We start from the raw sequence: 26,897 nt of genomic DNA on the forward strand, positions 1-26,897 counted from the left end.
TAAAAAAAAATAATAACACGAAATAAAATTGTATGTGGCATTATACACTAAGAATCTTAAGTTTTAATATTTTTAAAAATAAAATTTTTGAAGAATATATGTGTATATAAGAATGTTAAATATAATATAATAAACACATATTATATAATAATAAAAGGATAGAAGAACTAAAAGTATTTCAAAGACAGTTTAATTATATCTGATTTTAATTAATAAATTAACAAAATACATTTTAACAGACTTATAAAAATGCTGATATTATATTATAATAAGAGAATTAATGCGCTACTTTAAGATAGTTTTGAAAAGTTTATTTTTATTGTTAGCTTAGATATTTAATTAGTCTGGTAATTTACTCCAGACCATTTTGGTGTCTTTTTCTTAAATACACAACACATAGTTTTTTTTGTATCCCGAAGATATACCGAATCCATCAACAATAATAAACAAGAAATCTTTAATAAATTAAAATACATTATTTATATATAATACTCATATTAGCACGCATGGAATTAAATTTAATCGCATTGTCCCTAATAAAGCCCGTATGTCAGATATCATCTAAAGATTGAAAATTAAATTTTTAAGTAAAAAAAAAAACGATTAAAAATGTCTTATATAACTCCCTGATAAATTAAATGTCAATCTTCAACGCATAGTTTAATATCCCGCGTAACTATCGAGTAAAATAAAGTAAAATTGTCAAGAGAGGCAACTCGATTCGTAAACGAAGCATTGAATTAATCTAGCCATTCCTAGTTGCAGCTTCTACCAACAGTAGCGCTCTCGAACGCGTGCGAGCCGAACGCGGAATGAATATGCAAGCGGCTCTAGCCGCGCGCCGCGTCATCCCCCACCCCAAGCGGAGGAAGGAGTGGGGTGGCCCCCCACCACTCACCTGTGGGGGGTGGGGGGAGCGCCGCGCCGTCAGCCGTCAGTCATCAAGGGTGGGTTTATAGGAGCGCTTCGTCTCGGCTCGCGTGCCGCCGCGAGTGACGGCCGATAAGGGCCGACAAATAGAAGGCGCGCGCGGGCGTTTTTCGCGTCATTCCGAGAGTGAATCTTGACGCTTCGCGTGCGGCCGGAGAGGTGGTGATATGGTGGTGTTGCTGCATGTGGCCGATACGACGTTCCCTGTCATCGGCGTTCCCTTGTCGCCGCGCGCTGGACGACGACGGCCGTCGTCGTCGACCCACCACCGGAAACAGAGCCTCCCCCGGAAGCTGCGCCCGGAACACCGTGCTGCCGGGCGGGCCGAGCGCGCTCGGTGAGTACACATGCATAATAATATTGTTATGTCACGCGAGGAATAATAATTATTCGAATAATCGTATAATTGCGGACTCTTCCTAAACGTCCGCGTGCTTCACGTCTTTCCATCGATCGATTTTCCTCGACAATTATTCGCACGCGTTTCTCTCGTCCTTCCGTTCTCGTTTCGGTGCATATGCGTTGTCCTTGCCTTCCCTCTTGATATTCTTCTTAATTGTTGCAGAATAAGCCCTTTCCATAAATTTCACGCATAGTGTAGTTAAACGTCTACCGTGTAATTGCTCTTATTATTGTGCATTTAAAATCAAACGGATATATGCTTAGGTTGTCAGGAACGGAGGGAGAATACGAGAAAAAAAAAACAGATTTTTATTAAGTGACTCGAATATACAAAACAAACAAACTTGATGTCTATAAATTATAAATAAAAATTATTATACGAGTATATAATAATTTTTAGTTGATAATAAAAAGTGTGCATAATAATGTAATGTATTATGAGTCGTATACAAATTTTGGAGAAAGAGAGGAGTAGCATTTAACGTGAAGTGAGCTACGTGAGTATGGATCTTTAAATTTGTTGCCACATGGTTCTCTCTCTCTCTCTCTCTCTCTCTCTCTCTCTCTCGCTCTCGACTGACCGACGTAATGACATAATGACATTGAATACATGGACAGCCGTATTATTACGTGTCGCGAGCAAAATCTCACGATCCGACAATTGAATTGCGCCTAACATTAAATGCGGATTGTGACGCATCCACTAATTATGTGATTTTCAAGAGATATCATCGAATGTTTTTTTTATTGTGTGTATTGCGAGTAAAATATCGGACAGTTTGATTATAAATAGTTGGATATATGTTTAACGTTAAATGGGCGATTACAGATCTTTAAATACTCATTTTTGATAATAAAACTGAAACGTGTAATTATATATATACGTTGAAAGTGAATCTCTCGCATATATTCCACGTCAAATGCAAGTTTTAACCCATTCACTAAATGCGAAAACGAAAGCCTCGCATTTGAATCCTGCAAATTTCCGAAAATTAATTTCACAATTTTAATTTCCCTTAACGTAAAGCATAAATTATGCGCGAATGTTTCTAAATATGAATGCGACTGTCATGTCGCAAACATAGAAAGAGTCTACGCGACGTTTACTACCAATAAACGTCCAGAAAACATGCCTGAATATATACATTTATTTTATATACATTGTATACACAACATATGCATTTATTGAAGAAGAGAGAGAGAGAGAGAGAGAGAGACAGAGAGACTATGAGACAGTCGGCATGCGCCGGCGACCGTAGTTTTGACAGCGATATGTCGGCTTGTTCGATCGACTTCGGTCTGCAGGTCAATATAGGAAAATGGAAGAGTCGATCTCTCTTTCCTATCCTCGCCGAAAACGGAAGTGCCATTTTACGCGGGTATACGAGGAGAAATATATTATGTACGAGAGCAGATCGTCCACGCGCCGCATCATTGTGTCTCTCGTGGGATGTTACAGTCCGGTACGAGGCAACGGACGATCGATATTGCTCTAACGTTGACAGTGTTGCTTAGATGTTTTTAAAATTAGCTAGATAGAGAGATGAAACGAAAATATGTAAATTCATTATAAATAAAATGAAGATGATTTTGTTTTAAATATATCTAGATAAAAGAAAAAATTATACTTATATACATATAGCTATTCATCTAGATAATTTCCAGATATTATTTTTAAGACCGCTTGTTAAACGCAGTTATAAAAAAATGTAAATTATAAAAGGGATATAAAAAGTTATTCATATTTTTATGTGCTATGATTCTAAACCAAATTATCTGAACGTTAGTCTAAATAATTTAGTAAAGATAACACTTTTCATCTAAGATGCAGATATAGATAATATATATTTTTATTATCTATATAAAGATAAAATAAAAATGTCCAAAATTTTATCTAGATGATTATCTACATAATTTTATTTTGATAACAAACAGGAAACACTTACCACTGATAAGGATTGAGTTACAGAGTTATTACAGAGTTTGTTATTATATGTGGGGAATTGAAATTATAGGAGTCCAGTTTAAATTTCTATGATACGCGAGATACTCTCTACGTTTGTAAACATTTTATGATTAGTTTCGTTTATAAACATTGAGCAAACAACTGGTTATTACTTCTTCTCTCTCTCTCTCTCTCTCTCTCTCTTTTTCTCTCTCTCTCTTTCTCTCTCTACATAGACATATATTGCATAATTTGCCACGAATAGTACATTCACATAAATTATTTATCTTGTTTTTTAATGTTAAATTGGCACGCATTTATTGTGATTCGCGAATCGACTATTATTTGGTTTGATTGGCGTTGATTTTAATAATTGGTCTGTTAAAGAAGATTTAAGAAGGGACAAATAAGCATTTAGAAACTATTAAGAGTCTATTAAGATTAATAGTACTGAGTGATTCGCGGTAGGGAAAATATTTATATTAGCAATGATCTCTTAATATGCATATATCATAGCGTGGCCTAATTTGCCACATTTTTTATCTATAGATGTTTCTACATGGAAGAGATTTTTTTAATGCAAATTAAATGTAAATTTAATATAAATATTTATATAGATATATATTAAGTAAATTTTTTATTTTTAATTTTATTTTTAAATATTAAATTGATCTACATAATATTTTGAGTAAAATTTATTTTAACAGAATTTTATTTAGTTATATATTACATAGTTATTTACCGTTGAATAATTTTGTTTATAGACGTAGAATATATTTCAAATATAAAAAGTTTGTATCTTATACAACATCTTATACAATGTCTTGAACTTACTGGAAAGTATTCTCTTGCTGCTAGACTCTTTTATATCCTAAGGAAAAAGGTTAAAAGAAGATACTCGAGGTTTATTACGTCAGCCTTGTCTAGTTTCTACCTGAAGGAAAACAGGGTGTGATCACATATAAAGGATATTGATTTATATTGAATATAAATTTCAAACTAGATTAAACTTTGAAATTCTAATTCTATGGAGAGAAAAGAAGGATTTTTTTATTAAAAGTTTTTTTATTAAAACTTGTTTTTTTTTGTTCAAAGCGTCGCTGCGCGCGTATAATAATTCAAAAAAGTGAATCTTCTCAAATTGAAGTTTATTAGAAGAAAGTCAATTTCTAATACATAACAAGTTATTAGAACTTGTAAGAAGAATTTGCGGTTTCTTAGAATTTCGCTACTAGTTGTAACGAACTAGAAAACAAACCAGCTCCCAATCAGTCAAGTCACTTCATATGGACAAAGAAAAACGACAGGTAAGAAGAGAAAATGCGGTAATTGTGCAATATTTTTTTAATGAGTAATAGCGAAAAACTTTGTAATGGGATACAACTTCTCTCTTTATTTTACAAATAAAAATCGTTCACCCTTCGACGAGAAAATTATGAAGAGGCAACGGTAGCAGGAAATTGTTATTTCGAAACAAGACTAAGGTTGACGGATGAGAACCGGCTAGACATCTATCGAGCAAAGTGCGCGCGTGTATATAATATTTTTAGATGTATATTTGATGATGAATGAGAGAGACAGAGAGAAAGAGAGCGAAGAAAAGTCGAAGTGACTAGAAATTGATTGCGTAACTCTTCGCATAAAAATATACGAGCGATCGATTAATGGGGATTTATATCGTGGAAAATCGGACGAGACAAATTCGCACTAAATCACCGTTCCTAGAAACAACTACATACATTAAGCGCATTTATTTTATAGACTATATACTGGCAAAGAGAGTCGTATAAGTTTCTCGGGTCCGATTTTTCGCGACCGATCACAAAAGTTTTATTGTACATAAATAAAGATGTTCGGTGAAACGGTTAATGAACGATGGGAAGTTAAGTGAGAACTGTTTCGTTAACATTCATTAACACTTTACGATACAGCCATTTTTAGTAACACTTCTTTCAACGTCGCATTTAGATTAGCACCTCATTAGAAGGCGAACGATATTCATTTATACATATGTATGTTAGTCTTTTACAGTACTAAAGTACTTGATGTACAAAGCGATTGTTATGGAAATTAAAATATTGTTTCGTTAATGAAAAACGTACAGTTTTTTGTTGACAAAAGGTTATAAAAGTACGACTAATTAATAACAGAAAGCTTTTAAAAAACAAAATTGAAAACAGCATTCTCATATTTCACAGAATTAATTTTTTAATCAAATTTGTTCAATATATATTATAGAGGATATCATATAACTAAAAATTTAATTATCAACAATATCAGTATTTAAAAGTTGGTATTTAAATTTAATGAAATTTTGATAAGGAATAAAATTATTTCAGTTTCGAAAAAGAAAAACTGACTCAAGTCGAATATGTCTGTTAGCGAATTTTATACGTAGTTCCGCATTGTGTCGCATTGTTATCCAACATCCCGACGCTGTTGCGGTGAATAAATCGCTTCACTTATCAATAAATGCTAAAAAAACATTTCACGCCCTTACGTGATTATTCCGTTTTAACATCAGCAAAACTATATCGCAATTGTATATTACATCGACAAAATTATATAAATTTTATATTTTTTTTTCTATCTGTCTCTCTTCCCTTTTTCTTTTAATATTTTCTCTCATCCAAAAAACTGAATGTTTTCAATATCGTATATGATCAGGATTACCGTGTTGTCTAGTAATTATATATTTTTCTATATCACATATAAAATGTGATATTACACATATTATAAAAAATGGATGTTATACGATATTGCAAATCTCCGGTTATATCACTGGATATAATTACAACGCATTAAGGCATGCTTCGCTTATTACGTTTATTACGGTTAGTTTCTCGTTATTCCGGTGTCTTTATTTTTTTGCGATTGAGTGCATCCGGCGCTTTTCGATTTACATGCTCCCGGGACGCGCAAACACCGGCTCTTTCCGAGAACTGGAAAATATGCGAAAAGCCGGAAAATGTATGCACTTGACAAGGACAGGGCGAGAGAACGGGCGGATATTTTGTATTCTTTTGACGTGTCCGCTCTCTCGCTCCCCGGTACATATATATATATATATATATATATATATATATATATATATATATGTGTATATATATATCGCTAATATACCGCAATCTCATTGCGCCGTTAACCGCAGCGCGCGTACGCAGTTTCCGGCTCCATGAGATTGGAGTTAATTATTTATTTGCGTCGATCTCCGCGCGCGGTCGAAAAAACGCGATACTGGTTTTGTATAGGAGCTGCCGTTATACCGGTTTCCTACAGAGAATTTCCGTAGCGAGATAATCTACAGCAATTCGCGAAAAGGCATCAGCAGTTTTAGTGACATTTCTCACGCTTCGATTAACTTTTGTGAAATTTCATTACTTCAATTAAACACATCGATTATCCCTTTTCACCTATAATAGTTTATTCTTCCGAATCAAATGTCATCCCGACTTTGAATTTATATTATTTTTTAAATAACACAACCGACATATATGCAGAGGGATAAAAATATGTAGGTATTATTGTTTACGTCTTTTATTGCTTTTGAAAAATAATTGAATATGAAATTGATTAATTAAAATATAAAATTTATATGAAAAATATTAATATCTATCATAATAAGATATAAGAATGTTATTATATTTTTTATTGTAGTAAATATTGATCAGAGAAACTCATCAAATTCTTCCAATATTGTTTCACAATTACCGCATAATTTATTCAGGGTACATTCTAAGAGAAAATTCTCTCCGTGAACTAGAAATAAATTTGGCGAAATTGTTATTGTCCTTAATCTTTATTTTATTTTATTTTCTGCAATATTGATATATGTGTCTTTTTGCTCAATTTTATATAATAATTATATCGAATAAATTTTATTGCTCTAATTATCGTTTGAAAAGTTCATACTTTAACTATAGTATTGTACAAACATTCTGTTAATTGATGTTTATTTTTAATGAGAAAAATATATTTGCGAAGAAAATATTTTGATTTTAATTTTCTAATTATCTTAAGATAAGGATATAACACTAAATGTTTTCATATCAAACAAAGAGATCCTAACTCGAACAATTATAGAGAAAATGCTAATGGAATATTTATGCTTTTATGTAATATGTATAGTAAGTGTTATAAGTAAATATCTATAGGATGTCATAAAGCAATTTATTCTTTTAATGACAAATTTTTCATCTAAATTGAAAACAATGTTTCTATATCGAGGCATCAATCATTTTCGAGTTTTTAAAGGGCTTTTCATAAATTAAAATTTGCAAAGTTAAAAAATGTTAACAAAAATTTACATTTTTCAGTTAATAATTTTATGAAATGTATTTTAAGATATTTAATTTAACGCTTTATTACAAAGATATATGATGGAAAAAATTGAAAACTTGTAAAAAATTACACTCTCCCTTGATGCTTTCGCTAAAAGAAAAATGGTTTCAATTGGTAACAAAAAAATCTGCTATTAAATGGAATACTCAATGGAATACTACTATAATACCACTGCAGTATATACATATCATGTCATACATGATGCATGAAATTTTTCTGATTCATTATCTAACGATCGCACGTGATCAATATTACGATAAACGAACGAGCCGTGTCCGGCCGTGGAAGAAAATGTCAGGAATTCCATTAAGCCGAGACTTTCAGTCACAGCGTAACAAGCGAACGGTATAGCGTGCGATAAAAGATAATGATTGATGTACACGATATATACACCCCGTCTCCTCCTTCAAGAATTATCATAGAGGTGAAAAAAAGATAGATCGTTAGGTAAAGATATCGACGCTCGCGCGCGCGCGTAATATTTTGGTAGCGAAGTGTCAAAAGCGGATTTGGATGCATCCGCGATGCGAATCGCGTGTGCAATCTTCTCGTTTATTCCGGTGCACGTATATATATACGCGTGCACGCATACGCGATGTGTAACATCTTGGAAATATCTTGGAATACTACTATAATACCGAAACGCGTAACGATTTTTCACAATAGCGCACAATAGAAAAAATATTAAATAATATTTATTTTTCAATAAAATCGATAAACTCTGATATACAAATATATCCTTTATATCCGAATTTGTGTTTTTATCAATCTTTTCGATTTTAATTATTTAATATAGGTATCCTTTATATCCGAATTTGTATTTTTATCAATCTTTTCGATTTTAATTATTTTAAAATCATTCTTATTCCTAATATTTTTTGTGCGCAGGGCCTAATTCACAAAAGTATATTGAAAAAAAGTTGTTAACTTGAGTAAACCTTTTAATTAAATATTATTTTGTTAATTGAACATATAAAAATATTTAAATTAAATATAACATATTAAATCTAAAATGTATATTTGATTTAAATACTAATACATGTTCAATTAACAAAATAGTGATTTAAAGGTTCAAAATAGTGGTTGAAAGGTTTAGTCAAGTTAACAATTTTTTCAGTATGTCTTTATGATAAACGATTCTGGTAACTTACGAATTTTTACTTACATTTTCCTTAGAATATGGATATTTTTCTTTAAATCTAGAGAAGAAATCAATTCATTGTCAGTGGTAATTAATTTGTTATCGTATGCAATGATCGAGACATTATTGAGATTATTCATCCCTTTTTTTAAATGTTTATTTTTAAATATTAGTAAATGCTTTGCGATTGATAATATTTATCGATTTATTTTAAACGGGATAAATGGGATTAAATAATTAAAACTTGTTTGTTAAAATTTAAAAATCTTAAAATGTATATTTCGATTTTATTTTATTTTTGTTATAATGTTACGTTTATTTTATTTATATAAATATATATAAATAAATCATATTTTGAGTGCCTTGTCAAGTGCAATATAACAGTTTTTCGCGTTTAAATTACTTTTGCACATATAGATTTTTTTAATCTGATATGCAAATTCGAATGATATGGCACGTTGGAGAGAATCAATTGAATCATTTATTAATATTTGAAGTGTGGGCCGTGTTTAAAATATATGCTATTATGCAAAAACTTCCTTGAAATTTCATGATCACGATCAACAGACTATAGTATAAAAAAAGTGAAATTTTTCTGATAAAATCGAGAAAACCCTGAGAAGTAAAAGGTAAAAATTCTCGATCGGACTACGTGATTGATATCCCTGTACGTAATTTGTCAAATACACAAAAAAATTTGCTTTCGATTTCTATAGAGAGAGAAATACCAAGAATTATGAAAAATTTCACATATATAATTACGCATAAATTGAACAAGAAAACGGTCGAAGCAATCATACGAGACGTGTTGTGTAGTCAATCGTGACACAGTTCTGTCAAATGGAACAATAAAGCGAATCTGTTTTACGCCACTGGAATGTTCGGTATATATAATCGATCGCATATTTGTGCAGTCTAATTTTTTTTTACCCGAAGAAATATTTTTATAATGAAAAATGTCTTTCTATGCCGTGATCGCTGCTTCGTCGTGTAATAATACGTAACCTCGGACCAGGAAATGATTGAAGCGATTATGAGGAAACGTCGTAACGATTGTAAAAAATTGTTGCATGTGCTTACTCATACTAGTGAATCGATATTCAGGGACACTGCGGTAATATCCAGCGTAAAATATGACATACACATGCATATGCATACACACACACACACACACACACACACACACACACATATATATATATATATATATATACACTCACGCCTATATTTTGCATAATAGAAGTAGGGACATATCGGTGAACATCCACTTATTCCTTTCTCGTTCGTATATGAATATGTGTGCGAGCGGATACATATATGTATATATGGATATATACACATGTGACGATCCGATGCATTATTCAGCAGCGACCAATGGTAGCAACGCCATGCGCGATAACAAGTATAGCATCTTCTCTCCGAGAAACACAGAAATAGACGGTGCCGCTCGTCAAAAGCGCTAGAGCGAGGCACGCGTGCATATCCGCGAAATAAAGGAATCCAAATTTCCAGACGACTGTTCTTCCCACGTTTCCCTTCGGCATTTAAACGCGCAGTGGTATGTTCACCATCATATTATTATGCATATCGCGTGTTTACATAATTAAATCCTATATACGAGGAAATGAGAGTTGACGGTCGCGTAAGAAAGTGCAAACAGTCACTCTGCATTTTTTGCACATTTAAAATATCTCTATCTTCTTATGGAATTGAATTTTTCCTTCTAAGTAGAAATTCTATTTCTTTTTCATAATAAAGTTTTGGTTGCTCATCGCATTATATTACGTGGTAATTGAGCTCCTTTCGTTAAAATATCACTCTAAAATAAAATCCGCTTGAAGAATTGAGTGAAAACGGTATTGATCGATTAAAACATATTACAAAAAAAATAATTGTATAATCCGCTCGTGTAATGATATAACAATTAGTAATAATATTGAGCCACGTAAACGAGCAAGTTAATTAATCTTATAACAACCTAATCAAATTAGGTTGTTATAACGTGATATTTATTAAAATTCTTCAGTAAAACACCCTAATTTGGGTTATAACAACCTAATTTGGTTTTATTAAAACACGTTATAACAACCTAACTTGGACCTATTTATTAAAATTCTTACAAACATTTACGAGTATTGAACCCTTCACGAGTTTTAAATCTTTAAATTGACAAGCAAAAGAAAAATTATAAATTTGAACGCTGATGATTTTTACGCATAACTGTAGTTAATTCGTTGTTATTAGTACTACTAATAATTAATAATGAATATTGTCACTTAATTATGTGTCATTTATTAAAAAAACTTTTAATTCGGATGAGTATAAAAAGATCTCTCGTTTCCACAGATGTTTAAACTCAACCTTGAGTCTGGAATCAGGTCATCGGCGACATCGGTTCTAGTAACAACAAATTAACTACAGTTATGCGTAAAAATCATCAGCGTTTAAATTTATAATTTTTTTTATTGTCAATTTAAAGTATTGAGGAAAACTGCATAACGTATACTCGTAAATGTTTGTAAGGATTTTAATAAACATCACGTTACAACAACCATTAACTTGCTCGTTTAGTTGGCCACATATATTATTACTAATTGTTAACCGCTTAAATTTATCGGTCTATGAATATCGCGAGTTCGATGTACCGTGTGTCTCGATAATTATAAGGAAATGGAAGATAAGGTTCTATCAATTTATTTTCCAATCCGATTGTTTTGAATCTACGGTATAGTGAGCACTGAATACTGATGCATTTTACGGTATGCAGAATGCATATATTTCTCACAACATCTGATTCAAAAAAATATATGAATAAAAAGAAACACTGGAACTCCGTGAATTTTATTTTTATATAAATATTTTATAGAAATATTCCTACAGTAAAAAAAAATCACAAAATCCGACTTGTGTTTCATAAAATTTCGTGTTACATGTGATAAGCAAATGAGTAACAGTAAAAAAAAACAAGTATTACTTAAAATATTGAGTCATGAATCATTTGTATATGCATACATTAAGGCAGTAGAAAATATATTTTTGCAGAAAAATATGACAATATAGGTTACTTAGCAAAATTATTTTGTACATCTTATAACGATATGCGCGAAAAATAATTCTACAACTTATTTAATTACATTTAATTACATTAATTAAAAGAACTTATTATATCCACATATACCATAAGATAAAGTAATTTTTAATCACATATATTTTCTTTTTTTCTCGCGTCAAATGACAGGTGACAAAACTATTACATATATGTATAAACGAGATATCGTATTGCAAGATAAGAGATATATTTTTCGAGTACTTTGACAGTTGCGTTTAGAGTAGGACATAATCAGATTCACTTAGAAACTTAGATATATTAACATACATATACATTTTATACAGACACACTCGCACTTGTAAAAGCTGTTATGTTAAAGGCTTATTTAAGAGGAACAGTATTGAATCGATATCGTGTAAGAGCAGCTTGTACAGTTTGCATAACGTCTCTTAAGTTTGCATATAGTCTCTTAATTTCACATCCGGTCGTATCCTATGATATACATTGTTCATACTTACTGTTCTTGCTTTATTCAAGTGTAATGCATGACATTCATATGTATTTTTACTACCTCTTTATAGGCATCATATAAACTTTAATTGCAACGATAAGTGATACTTGATCTTTTTTACGCATATTATTTTTTTTTTAAATTAAATTAATTGAGTTTATATGTTAAATAAAGATAAAAAGTAATTTAATTGCAGTCTCTTCTCTTCATCTCTCTTTTATCGCTTGCTTCTATTTTAATAAGTAAGTTAGCAATCGAGACGCAAAAAATTCATTAAATTGGAAATATTTAAATCGTTTAAGAATCTGAAATTCATAAATTGTATTTTTATCTCGAGTAAAAAAGATAAAAACGGCATGTTGTGTATAAAAATATTATTCGTTTTTTTTTGTTTCTCGTAAAATATACACGTTGTTCTGAAACTTTTCTAGAAATAAACATAGTTTAAAAAATATATGCCATTTTTGTTTGTGAATGACACATTAAATGTACAATTTTTTCATTCAGTATATTCTTGTGTTTCAGATTTCGTGAAAATGAAGGACCAGACGATGCGTCATTCTTCTTCGTTGAGGTAATTATATCAGATAATGTCATTTACCTATGCAAGTCTGTCAGCAAGCTACATCATTTTTTTTGCGATAACGCTATCTATTGATAACGCTTACGATAGGATTACACAGAATAATATACAGAATATAATATTAGTATTTGCAATAAAACAGAATTTTTGATTATTTTTTTTCGGCACTCGAAATATAATCTCACTTTGAAAAAAATATAATATAAAAAAATATAAAAAGTGTAACTGGAAAATTGAATTGAATATAACAAAATCGTGACTTCTTCGAAACAATTATTAGTTCGACCTTATAATGCGATTACGACATGGCAATCGACTTTAAATTGAGCAGAAGCGATGCGTCAGACGCCGTGAATTTATAGGTTCGTAAAAATTTGTCGTTGTTTCGAAGAGTATATCGCTCTTTTATTTTTATATCCACCAGCGCAGAAGCGAAGAGATAGCTCAGAGTAAGTCTAGGACATACCCTTATATTGCGTAAATATTGATAATGTCGTTCTCAGTCTCGGTTGACGCGGGGTTATTATTGATCCTACAGCGGAATATATTCTCTAGGGGAAACCGGGCGTTTAAGCCTCTTTTTATTTGCCAGCGATTGGAATGTCAAACCATATATTTGACATTAGACGCGTGACGAGGTTTTCGAGAGAACGAAGGGGAGAGTTCGTTAAACATCTGTCGTATAAAGGAGCGAGACGGATCGAAGATACGGAATTTTTGAGACGCCCGACCGATATCTTTTGCACGTAACTTTTTTTTATTGTCGTCGCGATAAATATAACAACTAAATCCGAGGAGGGAATTTGCACGCGAGTGCTGAAAGTATCCGCGGATCTTCGTGTCATTCTGCCGTGTCTCTCTTCCCACGCGAGATCTCGAATCTCTCTATCGATCGTGTCGGGCTCGTCAGACATTTATTCTCACGTATGTATGTACATAAGTATAAATGTAAATTGCTTTCAATTGTAAGTGTGTAATTAATGAGAGAGAGAGATATCGAAGAAATAATCGACAAATTATCCGATCCAGTTTAACGGAGAAGCTCTCATTGAAAATGTTTTTGCTCACGGAACGGTAATTTTCTTTCAGTTTCGATCCTATGTAATTGTGTGTGCATCGCGTGTTAATTTTTCACTTTATAGTACGTGCTTATTGTTCGATGACAAACATTACTCCTAGATGGAACGTTGTATAGTTAATTTATTGATTCTATATTTATAAATATGCAATTTTATTAGGAGAATTATCTATCGGATTTTTTATATAAATTATATTACAAAAGATTATGCCTTTTTTTGAGAAAATGTATCTTTATATCTATTTAGATATGTTTTCGATCCACAAGTCTTTGACATTTTTTATGCAATTTGAAAAAATTCTGTCTCTTTACAGTTGAAAAATTTGTGTTAAATTTCACAGATATCACATGTCTCAAACAATCTACAGAAATTTTTGTGTTAATTTAACGTAATATAGATATATTAAATGGAAACACAAATAAGTACTGTATATTTTAATACAAAACTTAATATTTGAAAATACAAAATACATAATTTATAAATATATATTAAATATATATATACAAAATTTTAAATAATTTGAAATAAATTTTGTGGAAAATTAATATAGTTTTAATGTAAAAATTAACTTTAAATTAAAAATTTAATTAAATTTGTAAGTTCAATTTAACACAACAGCAATATGTTAAATTAACACATGAATGTATTAAATATTTAACACAAAAATTTTAACGGGAACTCTTTTTAACAAGAAAATACAAAATTTCATATACTGTGTTCGTAACTTGGATTTTCTGATGAAAGACTTCTTAAGCTACAGTATATTCAAACTTTCGCAAAATTGATATAAGTTTTTCCTAATAAAAAATCTAAAATAAATAATTCATATACGCAACCAAAATATAATTAAAACAAAAATGGGAAATCGGGCTCTCAGATAATCAAACAAAAGTAGGAAGAAAGGAACTATAGAGCTGGACTTAAAGCGTTAATATTATATAATATAAATATAATTGTTACATTGGAAAAAAATTTATTGAATTTGAATATTGAATTAAATATTTATTTCAACACTGCCTAATAAATCATTTATCTGAAATTAATAATATGGATTTGAAGTGAAAAATATTTAATATAAGAAAATGCTTTTCAAAACAGATAAATATTTATTTGTTGCAATAAATATTTATTAATTTAATAATTTTTTCAGTGTCTACAAAATTAATATTTCAATATCTATTAGGAATTATCATGATTTCTTTGCTGAAAGCAAGTGATCTTAATTTATAGTTGAATCCAACATATTGTCATAAATATTTTGATATGCGAATTAAGCTGCACGTTCATCTTCGACCTGCATAACGTCGCGAAGCGCCATTGCGTCGCCTAAAAACTCTTTATGCAAGCGGGCACGATGCCACACATTCCGTGGCAGATCGATATACATATATGCATATCGAAAGACGTATATACCCGACGAGACGTCACATACGTCTCTCATCAATAGTAGACACCTCTGTATGCTTTATCGGAGTCTATCGCATCAATCGACGATAAAGAATAAACAATAAATCTGTGCGGCATAATAAATTAGCGATATATTCGCGCTCGCATGTATATGTATCGCTCCAATCATATTTATAATTATTATAATAATATAATTAGTATTAACAGTATAATTAAGCAAGTAACGAACGGTATTATTGCATCACGTAATTATTGTGTCGAAACCTTCATCGCGATAGCGCTCGATTTAATGAAACTATTTCAGAAATCTTCGAGAAATATGCGTTAAATACAATATCTTGCGAGAAAGTTTGAGAACATGCAGAAAATTTACGTACAGAGGTTAAGTAACAAAAGTATATGAAAAAAGAAGACGTGATTTTGTAGATGAAATATTATGTAACAATTTTTATCTTTACATATGTATTATATAATAATATAATATTTATATTACATATCGTACAACCTATGCTTATATATTATATATTATATATTATATATTATATATTATTATATAAAATTATAATTAAACAAAATATTATCTGTGTGTGAAACGAAATAATAATCACATAAATCGTTGGACAATTTTTTCCTGTTATCGTATACGTATATAAATATTCGAAAAACATTCTCTTCTTTCTCGCAAAAATGTATTTCCGCGCACTATATCACAGTACACTGCACATTCTCGTACAACCTATGCTTATATATCTCTGCAACTGTACGGTTTCGTAGCGGAAAATCTTTCCATCTTCAATCTTTCTGAATTGTACTTTGTACTTAATACTTTTTTACCGCACGTTATAGTCTGAGTTTTTTTTTCTTCGACATATATGCATATATTAATAAAAAATTATTACGTCGCGATAAAACTTGAAAATGATAAAATTGAAATAAATTTGACTTATATATTTTTATTATTTTAAATAGCTTTTGCAAGTTTCTCGATATAATTCGCTAATATTCGTGTGATTTTTGTTTCAGGACAATCTCCTAGGAATGACACTATGAAAGGTGAGTGTAAAAATAAGCTATCAAGGCCAGTTTAGCCAAAACGAATTTTTAAACGGTATTAAATAAGGTATGATCCACGTAAAGTGTGACGTAAGCTGTTTTTTTCTTGGAAAAGACCGGAACATAGCGATAAAATTCCTTTGCTTTAAACTTCCTTTGCTCGTTGGGGCTTTATGGGATAAATGGGATACCGCCCGAGTGTTGCCATCCTTTGGATTTTAACCCGCAATCTCTCCGGGTTTAAAAGAGAATTTCCAGGTCTTCGACTCAAATGGATAATCTCCAGACAATATATATTGCACGAATCATTATTTCTTCTAAAAAGTCTACATGCTGTTTTAACAATATGATTGTTAACGTAATACTTTTACATTATAAAGTTTAAACCGGACAAAATTATTTAGGTATCCTTAAAGTAATTTTTATCCTTAAAGTAAGAAGTATATTTTTTAAGAAAAAAAAGGAATTGTGTTTATTTTTAATTTTATGATTATTTTAGAGTGCAATATTTCTTGAACGAGGGAAAGTAAAATATTTGATTTATAACAATATTCGAAACATAACATGCCTTTTTTTCATTTTGACAATCTTCTAAATCGCTGTTAAACTCTCCATGGGGCAAAATAAATTCAATTTTTTTTTTAAATTGCAGATAAATATCACATGAAATACTCATCTCGCTTTTCAATAATCTCACCTGCATTCTTTTACTTTTCATGTAGAATAACAATGCGGAATTGTCCTAAGAATAAAAAATGATAAGACTATATTTAAAGAATTGATGAAGGTTGCCCTCCTGGAGAGCAGGCAACCCTCTTTCATAAATGACTTTGAACTTTTAAGTACAAGAAGGCCAACCGAGGGTTTTGTAGATCCTTCTTTCTTATTGGTAGAAAATAGTTGGTAACACACTTTAAGGATTATCTTTTATAAAGGCGAAACTCGAAGCGACAAGTTCAAGCCGCAATCTGGTCTACGAATATTCGCTGAATGGACGGGTCTCATATATAGAATGCAGAATGAAGTAATCTCGATATAGTGTCGTATATGATAAAGCATAAGTTTGTTACATAAAATTGGTTATATAAACGCGACACGTTTGCGTTTGTCGAATATTTCGGCGGCGCGCGATTTGCTATTTCTCGTTTATATTCAGCGCGATCTCCCATTATCCCACTTTCATGTGATACATATAGCTACTTTAATTCTATACGATACATATGTGCGTGTATATATATATATATATATATATATATATATATATATATATATATCGCCGGTTCCAGCCGATGCGACCTTTTGCCAGTCAAATATTCAACGAATGCAAATACGCGTTTGCGTGATAAATTTTACGCGTGACGTTTTTGTCGCGTATGCATGTACGAACATTTATTGTCACACCGACCCTATTATTATCACGACACTTTTCTCGTCGTGGTTGGACGATATTTATCGAGTGGACACATCCAAACCATCGATCGCATACAGCATTCACGTAATTATTATATACATATATATGACATTATGACTGTACATCGCGCTATTTAATTCAAACGATTTGTAGCCTTTAAGAAAAAGGCACGATTTAAATGCTAAATGAAAAAAGCCATTTGCTCCATTTTTCTATTCAAGAAAAATCCGTCTTGAAAAAAAATATTTTTGAAAAATAAATATGTAAAGAAGAATATTTCTCGTTTCCGCAGAAAAGAATTTCAATTTTTCACATTTTTTTCGAATATAATTTTTAATTGTAATAGTGAAGAGAAAATTTAAATATAAAATTTTAAAATGTTTTAAAAAATGTATGTTTCAGTTAAATATGTTTTAACATGACATGGTTAAAATGTTTTGACGTTTTCTTTAATTCTCTTTAATTATAGAAGTATAGCTTGTAAATTTTTAAAGGACCACGATAATTTCTCTTCATCCAATTTGTAATATGAACGTGTCAGATATAAAAGATATTCTCGTCAAAATATTTAAATAAAAGAAGGTTACTTCCGTTTATTTTCTTGCATTATATTTTTTAAAATAAAATACTCGCAATTTAAAAGGGGAATAATAAGCAAGAAACTTATACTTTCGCTTTCGTTGCGGACACTTATTTAACATTAATTATTTATTATGCGCAGGAAAAGGTCACGACGCGACCATACAAGGTTTTGCGAAGCAGTACCCCGGCTGTATATTATATAGCAGGAAAAAGTCGGGAGGTAAATTTAACGATAGCACACACATCATCGTGCACATAAAATATAAGGATTAGAGTCGGATGATATGAAGTGGCAATTTTACAATGTACTAAAAATTGGTAATCATTTTTTTCTTTTTTGTAATCAGAATCAATCTGAGTCTCGTAATATTTTTTAGTAAAATTTTCACGCTTTTGTATATGAAAAATTCATTTTTTCATTATATTAATGAAAGAAAAATTCTTTAAATCCTTACTTTCGAGAGAGAGAAATAAAGGATTCTCATACATCGCTCGAGAGAATAAAGTATCGAATCGCATCGTGCATTTAACAGTTGATTTATTTATATAGGAACGACGGTCGTCGGAGGGTCGAGACCGGGTCGTGGAATTCTATTGAGGACCCTCGTGTTCGTCTTCCTGGTTACGTTTCTCTGGCTTCAGCTTCACGTGATCAGTTTAACGGGTCGAGATGATTCCGGGCAATCGTCGACGAATGAGACGCTTTATTCCCTCGTACCTCAAGAATTGCACAGGTAATCTCGCAAATTTCGCGCAATTTTCATTATTATTGCAAACATCGTTACTATTATTTATTTAATCCAGGTAATCCAGGTATTGCTACTAAAATGTTCTTTAGCGAGTTTAAACGATACAAAATATGCATATTGTGTGTACATAGGCATTTTTTTTCAATTCTACATAAATTTGAGTTTTTTTAAATACATTTAAATAGTAAAATTCTCTAAAGAATTTTATTTCTTTCAGAATATAACATTATTTTATATTCAGAAATTTCTATTTTAAGAGGTCTCGCAAATTTCGCACAATTGTCATTATTATTGAAAATCTTACTGTATCATTTATATTGTAAAATTTTACTATATTAAAATGTTCTTCAGCGAATTTAATCGATACATAAAGAGAATATATTGTCTATATATATTTTTTAATTTTATATGTACAATATATTTGAAATACATTTAAAGTAAAAAATTCTGTTTTTCAGAATGTCACATTATTCTTTAAAAAAATTCTATTTCTCTCAAATGGCACACTATTATATTCATAAAAGCCTATATCTAATTAAGAGAGATTCTCCAATTAAAAAAAAATAATTGTGTCATACAACTTTGTTACTGAGGTGGCATTTTGGTATTTCAGATTTTTGAAGGAGGGACGTAACTCGTCCACAAACTTGACGAATGCCAGTTCGGGAGCGCTCACGGACTTGGAGATCGCGGAAATTCGGCGGAAGATCGAGCGGGCGAATGCGGAGCAAAAAGTGTATAATGAGGAGGCGTTCGGGCCGTTAGCCAGCGACGCACCGATTATAGTTATCCAAGTGCACGCCCGGCTCACTTATCTGCGGCACCTTATCGTCTCGCTCGCGCAGGCTAAGGACATTGAACAGGCCCTTCTCATATTCAGCCATGATATCTGGCATCCGGATATCAATTATCTCGTGCAGAGTGTCGATTTTTGCCGGGTCATGCAGATCTTCTATCCGCACAGTATACAGACACATCCTCGCACGTTTCCCGGCGAGGGACCCAACGATTGTCCGCGAAATATTCGCAAAGAACAGTGAGTCGAGATATTATATTTTTATTTTTTAATATAAGCATTTCATATTTTTTTATATATTATATTATATATGTATATTTATATTAACTTTTGTGCTCTTCTTCGCAGGGCCTTAAATTTAAAGTGCACCAACGCCAAACATCCGGACTTGTACGGCCACTACAGGGAAGCTAAATTTACGCAGACGAAGCATCACTGGTGGTGGAAGGCGAACAGGGTCTTCGATCAATTGTCGGCAACGAGAAATCATAGCGGGATGGTCCTCTTTCTCGAGGAGGATCATTACGTTGCCGAAGATTTCTTACACGTGCTCAGACTTATGGAGCGCACTTGCAAGCTCAGTTGCGAGAGATGCAATGTTCTGTCGTTGGGTACATATTTAAAGACGTACAACTATTTTGCGGATTTTAGTCGTAAGGTGAGAGTTTTTTTAATATCTTAGTAATTCATACAGTTTTAATTTTTTTGCTTTACGCGATGCGCCACGCACCAAGAGATAAGGATACGAATACAAGCGGGTAACACATTGACAAGAGACACATTTTTTTTTTAAATAAGCAATTGCAGCGGCAATGTCGTAGAGTCTACGGCGTAGACGGTCTGACGTTTATTTTTAGCAATTTACGCACTTATGAGCCTGATTCATACAATTAATACAGATAAGAATAATAATGTTTTCATTGACTACACGAATATGTTATTGCCAACGCTTGATAGCGCGACAATACATCTGGCAAAATTAGCACGCGTGTTATCGACGATAAACGCGCTTCCTCACTTTCAAGCGACACAGATCTCTCTCACAGATTAATCAATGCGACACGCAGAATTGTCGAGGCAGAAATATCGAGTCGTCACATCGGTGTACGGTTACGTATGTTAAACGTATCCGAGACGTATCATATGTTCACTATTAGTGTGTCTGTGTCGATGTTTCACGCACGCCATGATCCGATTAGTTCCTCGGCGTCGATAGCGCTCTCCAGAAGGAGCTGCTTCGTGGGCTAAAACGACAGGAGATGTCCGCGGCGATGTTGCAGAAGCAGCAGATCGGCAATGGAATCGGCGGCGGCACCACCGGTGTTGGCGACAGCACGGTTAATAATGCCGGTAGTAACACACCCGGAACCCGTAACGGAAGTACCGGAAGCGGCGGTCGAGGCAGCAACGGCGGCGGCAGCGGCGTGTCCTCCACCTACTATCAGAACGTGAACTCGGTGCAACCCGCGTGGGCCTTCCAACTCCTGCCTAGTCTCTACAATCATTATCAGAAGGTTCTCTCGAGAATCCCCAATCGCTGCCCGAATAAGAGCAACCAAACCGCCTGCCGTCTTATATACTTTCATTTCTTCTCTACTTTTGCAGCACAATTCCTTTTGTTTTCTCGCTTCGTCCCTTTCGTCGCGTTTTATCTCTATGATAAACCCGAGTAGTGTCTTGCTCCATTATTCTCTGAAATATTGAACTGTTTACATTGACACATTGCCAAATTTTGCACGGCTTTCACTTCAACATCGATCCAAAGACACACTGCGTAGATTGTGACTGCTAGACGTTGAATTAGAGGATTAAGAAATCGCTTTTCTTACCCTGTAGACAACCAGCGAATTTTATGCGAATTCTTTGTATCGACAAATATCGATTCGATATTATACATCGTGTTGTCTTACATCCATGCCAAATACACAACGTAGGTAATACTCCTTTGTAGATGAATTTTTATTTTCTCGAAGTAGAGTAGTGCATGCTTTGAACATCGTACACACGATACAAAGTCATAATAGAATTGACCCCAAATGTCGCCGGTTAATTCAGCACAAAGTTTGCTCGCATGCTGAAATCATTAAGTATGATGACTTTGATGAAAATAAGTGGCAAGTTTGGATTGAACCCTGAAATTATATCAAAAGATATTGCGAAATGAAATTCTGACTTTGTCTCAACCGATAACTTTAGTTGTAGACACAGTGTTGTGACAATAGATTTCTCCAGTAGATTTTATGTTACATAAGGAGATGCAAAAAGTGTCACGAAGTTTATTATCATTGATGATCGCTAACAATCTCTTCTTTGTTCTGTCGAGACAGGCGGAAGTGACGCCATGGATATCTAGCAAACATAACATGGGCATGGCGTTCAATCGCATCACGTGGAACAAACTACGAAAATGCGCTGCGCAGTTTTGCTCATACGACGATTACAACTGGGACTGGAGTCTGCAGTACATCGCGCAAACGTGCCTGCCGCCTAGTCGAGGTGCCGGAATAACGCCTCGCGCTGAATCCGGCTTGATCACGATGACGATGAGAGCTCCGAGAGTCTTCCATATCGGAGAATGGCAAGTTACAACAGCGTATTGTGTCGCGTCAAACATAAATTCGATCTCTTTAATCCTTTTGTAGATGCATGATATTTTGTCTTATCAATGCATAGATACCAATTGTTTTTGACATTGTACTACGATAATTTTTTTATAACAGCTGCTGGGCAACATTCTTTTCCGTTATATTTTAAGAGGTCTCCGAATACAGAGACCTCTTATATTCTGTTTTAATCGGAGAAAAGTTCCGGCACATTTTCAACATTTAAAGTAGTTGTTTCAGGTATCTGTTTATTGACAGAAGTATTAATTCTTGTTCTACATTTTTTAAGTGTTTCTTTTATTGGACATTATTCGTAAGCATTTAATTAATTATGTGTTTGTCTGCACAGCGGAGTGCATCCACAAGAAGAACAATTGCGAGTCGACAGCGGTGATAGCGAAAGTCCAAAACGTTTTGAAGGCGGCGCGCAATCATCTGTTCCCTTCGCAATTAACATTGACGATCGCCGGGACGGCGAAAAAGACGAAACTCCGCAAGGGCAACGGTGGTTGGGGAGACGTACGGGATCATCAGCTTTGCTGGAATATATCTGTACATCCGGATCTAGTTCTGCCCTGAAGAGCTAGATTTATAAACTTTGATTGGTTCCGTTAATATAACGTATTGCAAATTTACAAATTTTGGAATACGAATCACTAGCTACTAAATTATCGTGGTATGTTTATCACGAGAATCTAGTAATTTTATTCAGCGATACCAATCTTACTGGATATTTAATAATGTCTGATAAGATGGAAGAGTAAGAAGGATTGCTAACAAATGTCCGTCGTTCTACAAATCGATTTCGAATTGCGCTGAACGTATTGTGCTGACTGTCTCTGTCAGTCATGCTCGTAAGACCGCTGTCACTGCCAGGAATAGAAGGTTTCTTCTGCAAGCATTCATGGACGTTTTATCGAGGTGAGACGTAATATTGCACATGAAGTGACGAGAGAGGATTTGACAGTGAGTTTACATTGGTGCTATTCTGATAAAAAAAGGAATTTTTTTATAATATATATATTTAATTTGCCAATCTGCTACATCGCGCGTCCGTCGTACCGATGCAAATAATAAAGACATTAATAACTAATTGTAAGTCGCAGATAAATTAGCGAGAAATAGATTTCGCCCGGATAAAAAGGCGAAATTTTGAAGTTGACAAAGAGGAGATTTACTTACTTAGCATTGCGCCGTTCACAGAAATAAATGTGATAAAAGCGTTGATAATAAAAGACATCGTATATTCTCATTTTATCGTATTTCAAACTGCTGCTCACGAAACATGCGTACTCATAGAAAGAGTAATCTTTCATAGTCTTACAGAACGATTGTTCAAAATACATGATAGACAAGTACGTTTGATTAAGCTTAAAAATATGTATTATTCAATACAATATTCTAAAGGCCTATATATGACAAGACAGCAGAAACGACAATGTATTTAATTTCCATATCGCCATTTCTGTGACGGAGACGCAAGCAAGCTTGTAATGTAAAGTTAAATCAAGGCGATACATAGAGACAAGAAGGGGATATACTTTGTATATTTCTGTAACATCATGATGAAATTAGCGTCTCTGCTTCCTGACTAGCTTCTATCAATTCTTTTTGAGATGTAACGCTGGAAATGATGTTAATCAGCATCGTAATGTCGATTATGAAATGCGCTCATCATATTCTAGTCAATGTGTATAACGTAATGCTGAAGCTGCAAATATTTAATAATCGACCGTAGAGAGTAAGCTCGTAAAATTTAAGGATTCATACCTACTGCTAGTGATACGCCCGTAAAGGCGCTTTAACGTCTTGTAACGACCTCGGGGATACGAACGTAATGAATGTCATGTACCTTTTATATTTATAACAATAAAACAACATACAACGAAATAGTTAAATTCGCTAAACAACATTGTTGATAGGTGTTAAATCCTTTTATTTCAAACATTTACAATATACTAGCTTTCTCATTAGAATGCACTTGCACTTAAAAAAAAGAATACATGACTATATTTGTTAAAGACGCGCGCGTTTCATGAAAATTAAATATCATGAACTATAATCCGTTATAATTTCATATATGATATTCTTTTCATTATTCAACAACAGCACAATTTTGCGGTACATTGTTCTTATAATTAAAGAGAAAAAAATTTTTAAATTACTTTTCTAAAAAACGAAAAGTATTGATAGTAAGATTTGAAGTAATGTATGAAATTTATGTTTTTATATATTTGTGTTTATCTATATAAAGTTTAATATTATAGGTAATTGATTAAAGATTCAAATGTCTGTGATAGGAAGGCACATTGTCATCGTACTCCGCTCTCATAAAGTTACCAGCGATTGGACCCTCCAAGTTATATTTTTCTGCAAATTTCTTGATGGAAAACCTCTTCCGTTGACTTCCATCCCTACAATCAGAAGAGATAAAAGATATCAAATATCCGGTAGCACGACTTGCATAATATAGCGATCAACTGTGCAACATTTATTCACCAAGTACTCAATCTTCTTTCGTCAAAGGTAATAGCCCCCTGATTTTGCTTATAAAGGAGAAACACGTAACGATGTTTTCCGGTATTTTTTGGCGGGGCAGGACCGACGTATTCTGCCAGAATTTCGCCCTTAGCTATATTTTCCTCTGGTATATTTCCCACGAGCCAGTGTCGAAACTCTCGATTGTATCCTCCCCTTCTCGGCACATCAGGATCTATAATTTAAAAAAAAACATGTTTAGGTGCAAGAAATTTTACGAAAAAAATGTTTTTATAAAAAGTATTGAAATTATATATATATATATATATATATATATATATATATATATATATATATATATAATATTAGAATTAATAAATTAAAATTAATTTTAATATTTAATATTACTCCAAAATGTTATATTTGCACATTGTCAAATATACGCGAGTTTCAATTTGACAATTAAAATGTCAGCAAATCTTGAAATGTTGCCGAATGGTGACGGTAGAGAGAAAACTGGTTTCCAAGACGGTGAAAGTTGAACTCGTCGAGGATAGCGTGTTTGAATATGTGTTTGAACATCATGATTTATATAGCGAGAGACACATGTCGCGAATAATAACCGATCTTATTTGAATCAATTGGAATATCTTACTATACAAATGTATGTGCGTCTTTCGAACAAATTTTAAAATTAATTAATTAAAATAATAATTGACACAAAGCTCACCTGTCATAACGAGCGTATACAAAACTCCGCCCTCATGTTTATAATGAATTTCGGGGATCTGATGAGTTTCAGTTGGTGTCAATTCGGTTCCTAAATCAACCACTTTATCGCCGTATTTTACCTAAATATTAATGCAAAATTGTGTTTAAATAAACAATCCCGTGATACAATTATCATCGATTTGGTTATAAATTAATAAAATGATCTCTAAATTTGAATCTGAAAATCTCATGTGTTGCAAAAATGCTTTATTATAATTTGGCAATTTATAAAAGTTTTAGCTACATGATTAAATATTTCGACTCATTGTCAGTAGGATAAAATTAGAGATTTTTTAAATTGAATTTTTATTTATATTACAAATACATACATTTTTGACAAATATGTAAATACCTCGATCTTCTCAGTTGGAGCCTTGTCTATGATATCCGGCTCGATTTGCGTCTTTTTAAATTCCGATTCCACATCGCCTAACGAGAAGCCAATAGCACAAAAAAGGATTCCTAAATTATTGTGGAAAAATAAGAAAATATTTCATTTAAATAATTTTTTTCATTGAAATAAAAACACAAATAACATTCATGATTTTTCCTCACTTATTAATGTAAAACAATAAATAAAACTGACAATGAGTCATAACGAACCTGATATTAAATACTTCATACTTGATACTGCTTTCAGGAAGCTGCAACGATTATTAACGAAAGAGTTTCTACGAGATAGGTTTTAAAGATATAGTCCCCACCAACTTGCTTGTCAGAAGGCCGATCCTGCCCGACCTTTCCTCAACATATACATACAACTGAAGATACATGCATATGACTGAGCTAACGCAAACAATCGCCTACAAAATTGTATAATCTGTTGCAAAGAATGCGGAAATTTGTCTTCTTAGTAATTCAAAATTAATTTTTATGAACACGTCAAAAGGTACAAATTTTTAATTGTTATCAAAACTTTTTTTATACTTTATCTTGTTTCATTTTCATTATTTTAAAGTAATTTACAATATATTATGTGTGAAAAGATTAAAAAACATAAAAAAGTATGTTGATAACTTCTTATTTTATATATAGTAATAAAAACAAGTTTATTATTAGTTCTGAA

At 32.5% G+C, this 26,897-nt stretch overlaps 2 protein-coding genes across 7 annotated transcripts; one reads left to right on the forward strand and one right to left on the reverse strand.

Annotated features, from left to right (window-relative positions):
* Nucleotides 1-915: 915 nt before the first annotated feature.
* On the forward strand, nt 916-24,472 carry Mgat2 (alpha-1,6-mannosyl-glycoprotein 2-beta-N-acetylglucosaminyltransferase). Of its 6 annotated transcripts, XM_085484422.1 has the most exons (10): nt 916-1,267; nt 12,845-12,893; nt 16,412-16,441; nt 18,574-18,654; nt 18,985-19,168; nt 19,797-20,219; nt 20,328-20,637; nt 21,179-21,493; nt 22,307-22,561; nt 22,937-24,472. In XM_085484422.1, the coding sequence occupies exons 3-10, from the start codon at nt 16,435-16,437 to the stop codon at nt 23,159-23,161; spliced, it is 1,800 nt and encodes a 599-aa protein (XP_085340548.1). In that variant the 5' UTR covers nt 916-1,267; nt 12,845-12,893; nt 16,412-16,434; the 3' UTR covers nt 23,162-24,472. The 6 variants fall into 6 exon arrangements, with proteins under 6 accessions (XP_085340548.1, XP_085340546.1, XP_085340547.1 ...); XM_085484420.1 differs by having other exon boundaries at nt 21,260-21,493; nt 22,307-22,948; XM_085484417.1 differs by lacking the exon at nt 916-1,267 and adding an exon at nt 10,170-10,317 and having other exon boundaries at nt 22,307-22,948.
* On the reverse strand, nt 23,407-26,518 carry LOC114928070 (protein D2). Its single transcript, XM_029299169.2, has 5 exons — nt 26,435-26,518; nt 26,184-26,293; nt 25,791-25,911; nt 25,082-25,295; nt 23,407-24,996 (listed from the first exon to the last, which is right to left on the reverse strand). Exons 1-5 carry the CDS (start codon nt 26,451-26,453, stop codon nt 24,858-24,860), a joined length of 603 nt encoding a protein of 200 aa, XP_029155002.2. The 5' UTR covers nt 26,454-26,518; the 3' UTR covers nt 23,407-24,857.
* Between the last annotated feature and the right edge of the window lie 379 nt (nt 26,519-26,897).

The sequence above is a fragment of the Nylanderia fulva genome, unplaced genomic scaffold (genome assembly GCF_048542155.1).
Source record: "Nylanderia fulva isolate GAGA-0341 unplaced genomic scaffold, ASM4854215v1 Scaffold3, whole genome shotgun sequence".
NCBI lineage: Eukaryota > Metazoa > Arthropoda > Insecta > Hymenoptera > Formicidae > Nylanderia > Nylanderia fulva.

Coding starts and splice junctions, on each gene's coding strand:
- Mgat2 (XM_085484422.1), top strand. Junction 18,655..18,984: donor TAGCAGGAAAAAGTCGGGAG/GTAAATTTAACG, acceptor TTATTTATATAG/GAACGACGGTCGTCGGAGGG. Junction 19,169..19,796: donor GTACCTCAAGAATTGCACAG/GTAATCTCGCAA, acceptor TTGGTATTTCAG/ATTTTTGAAGGAGGGACGTA.
- LOC114928070 (XM_029299169.2), bottom strand. Junction 25,912..26,183: donor CTCCAACTGAGAAGATCGAG/GTATTTACATAT, acceptor ATTAATATTTAG/GTAAAATACGGCGATAAAGT. Junction 24,997..25,081: donor GAAAGAAGATTGAGTACTTG/GTGAATAAATGT, acceptor TTCTGATTGTAG/GGATGGAAGTCAACGGAAGA.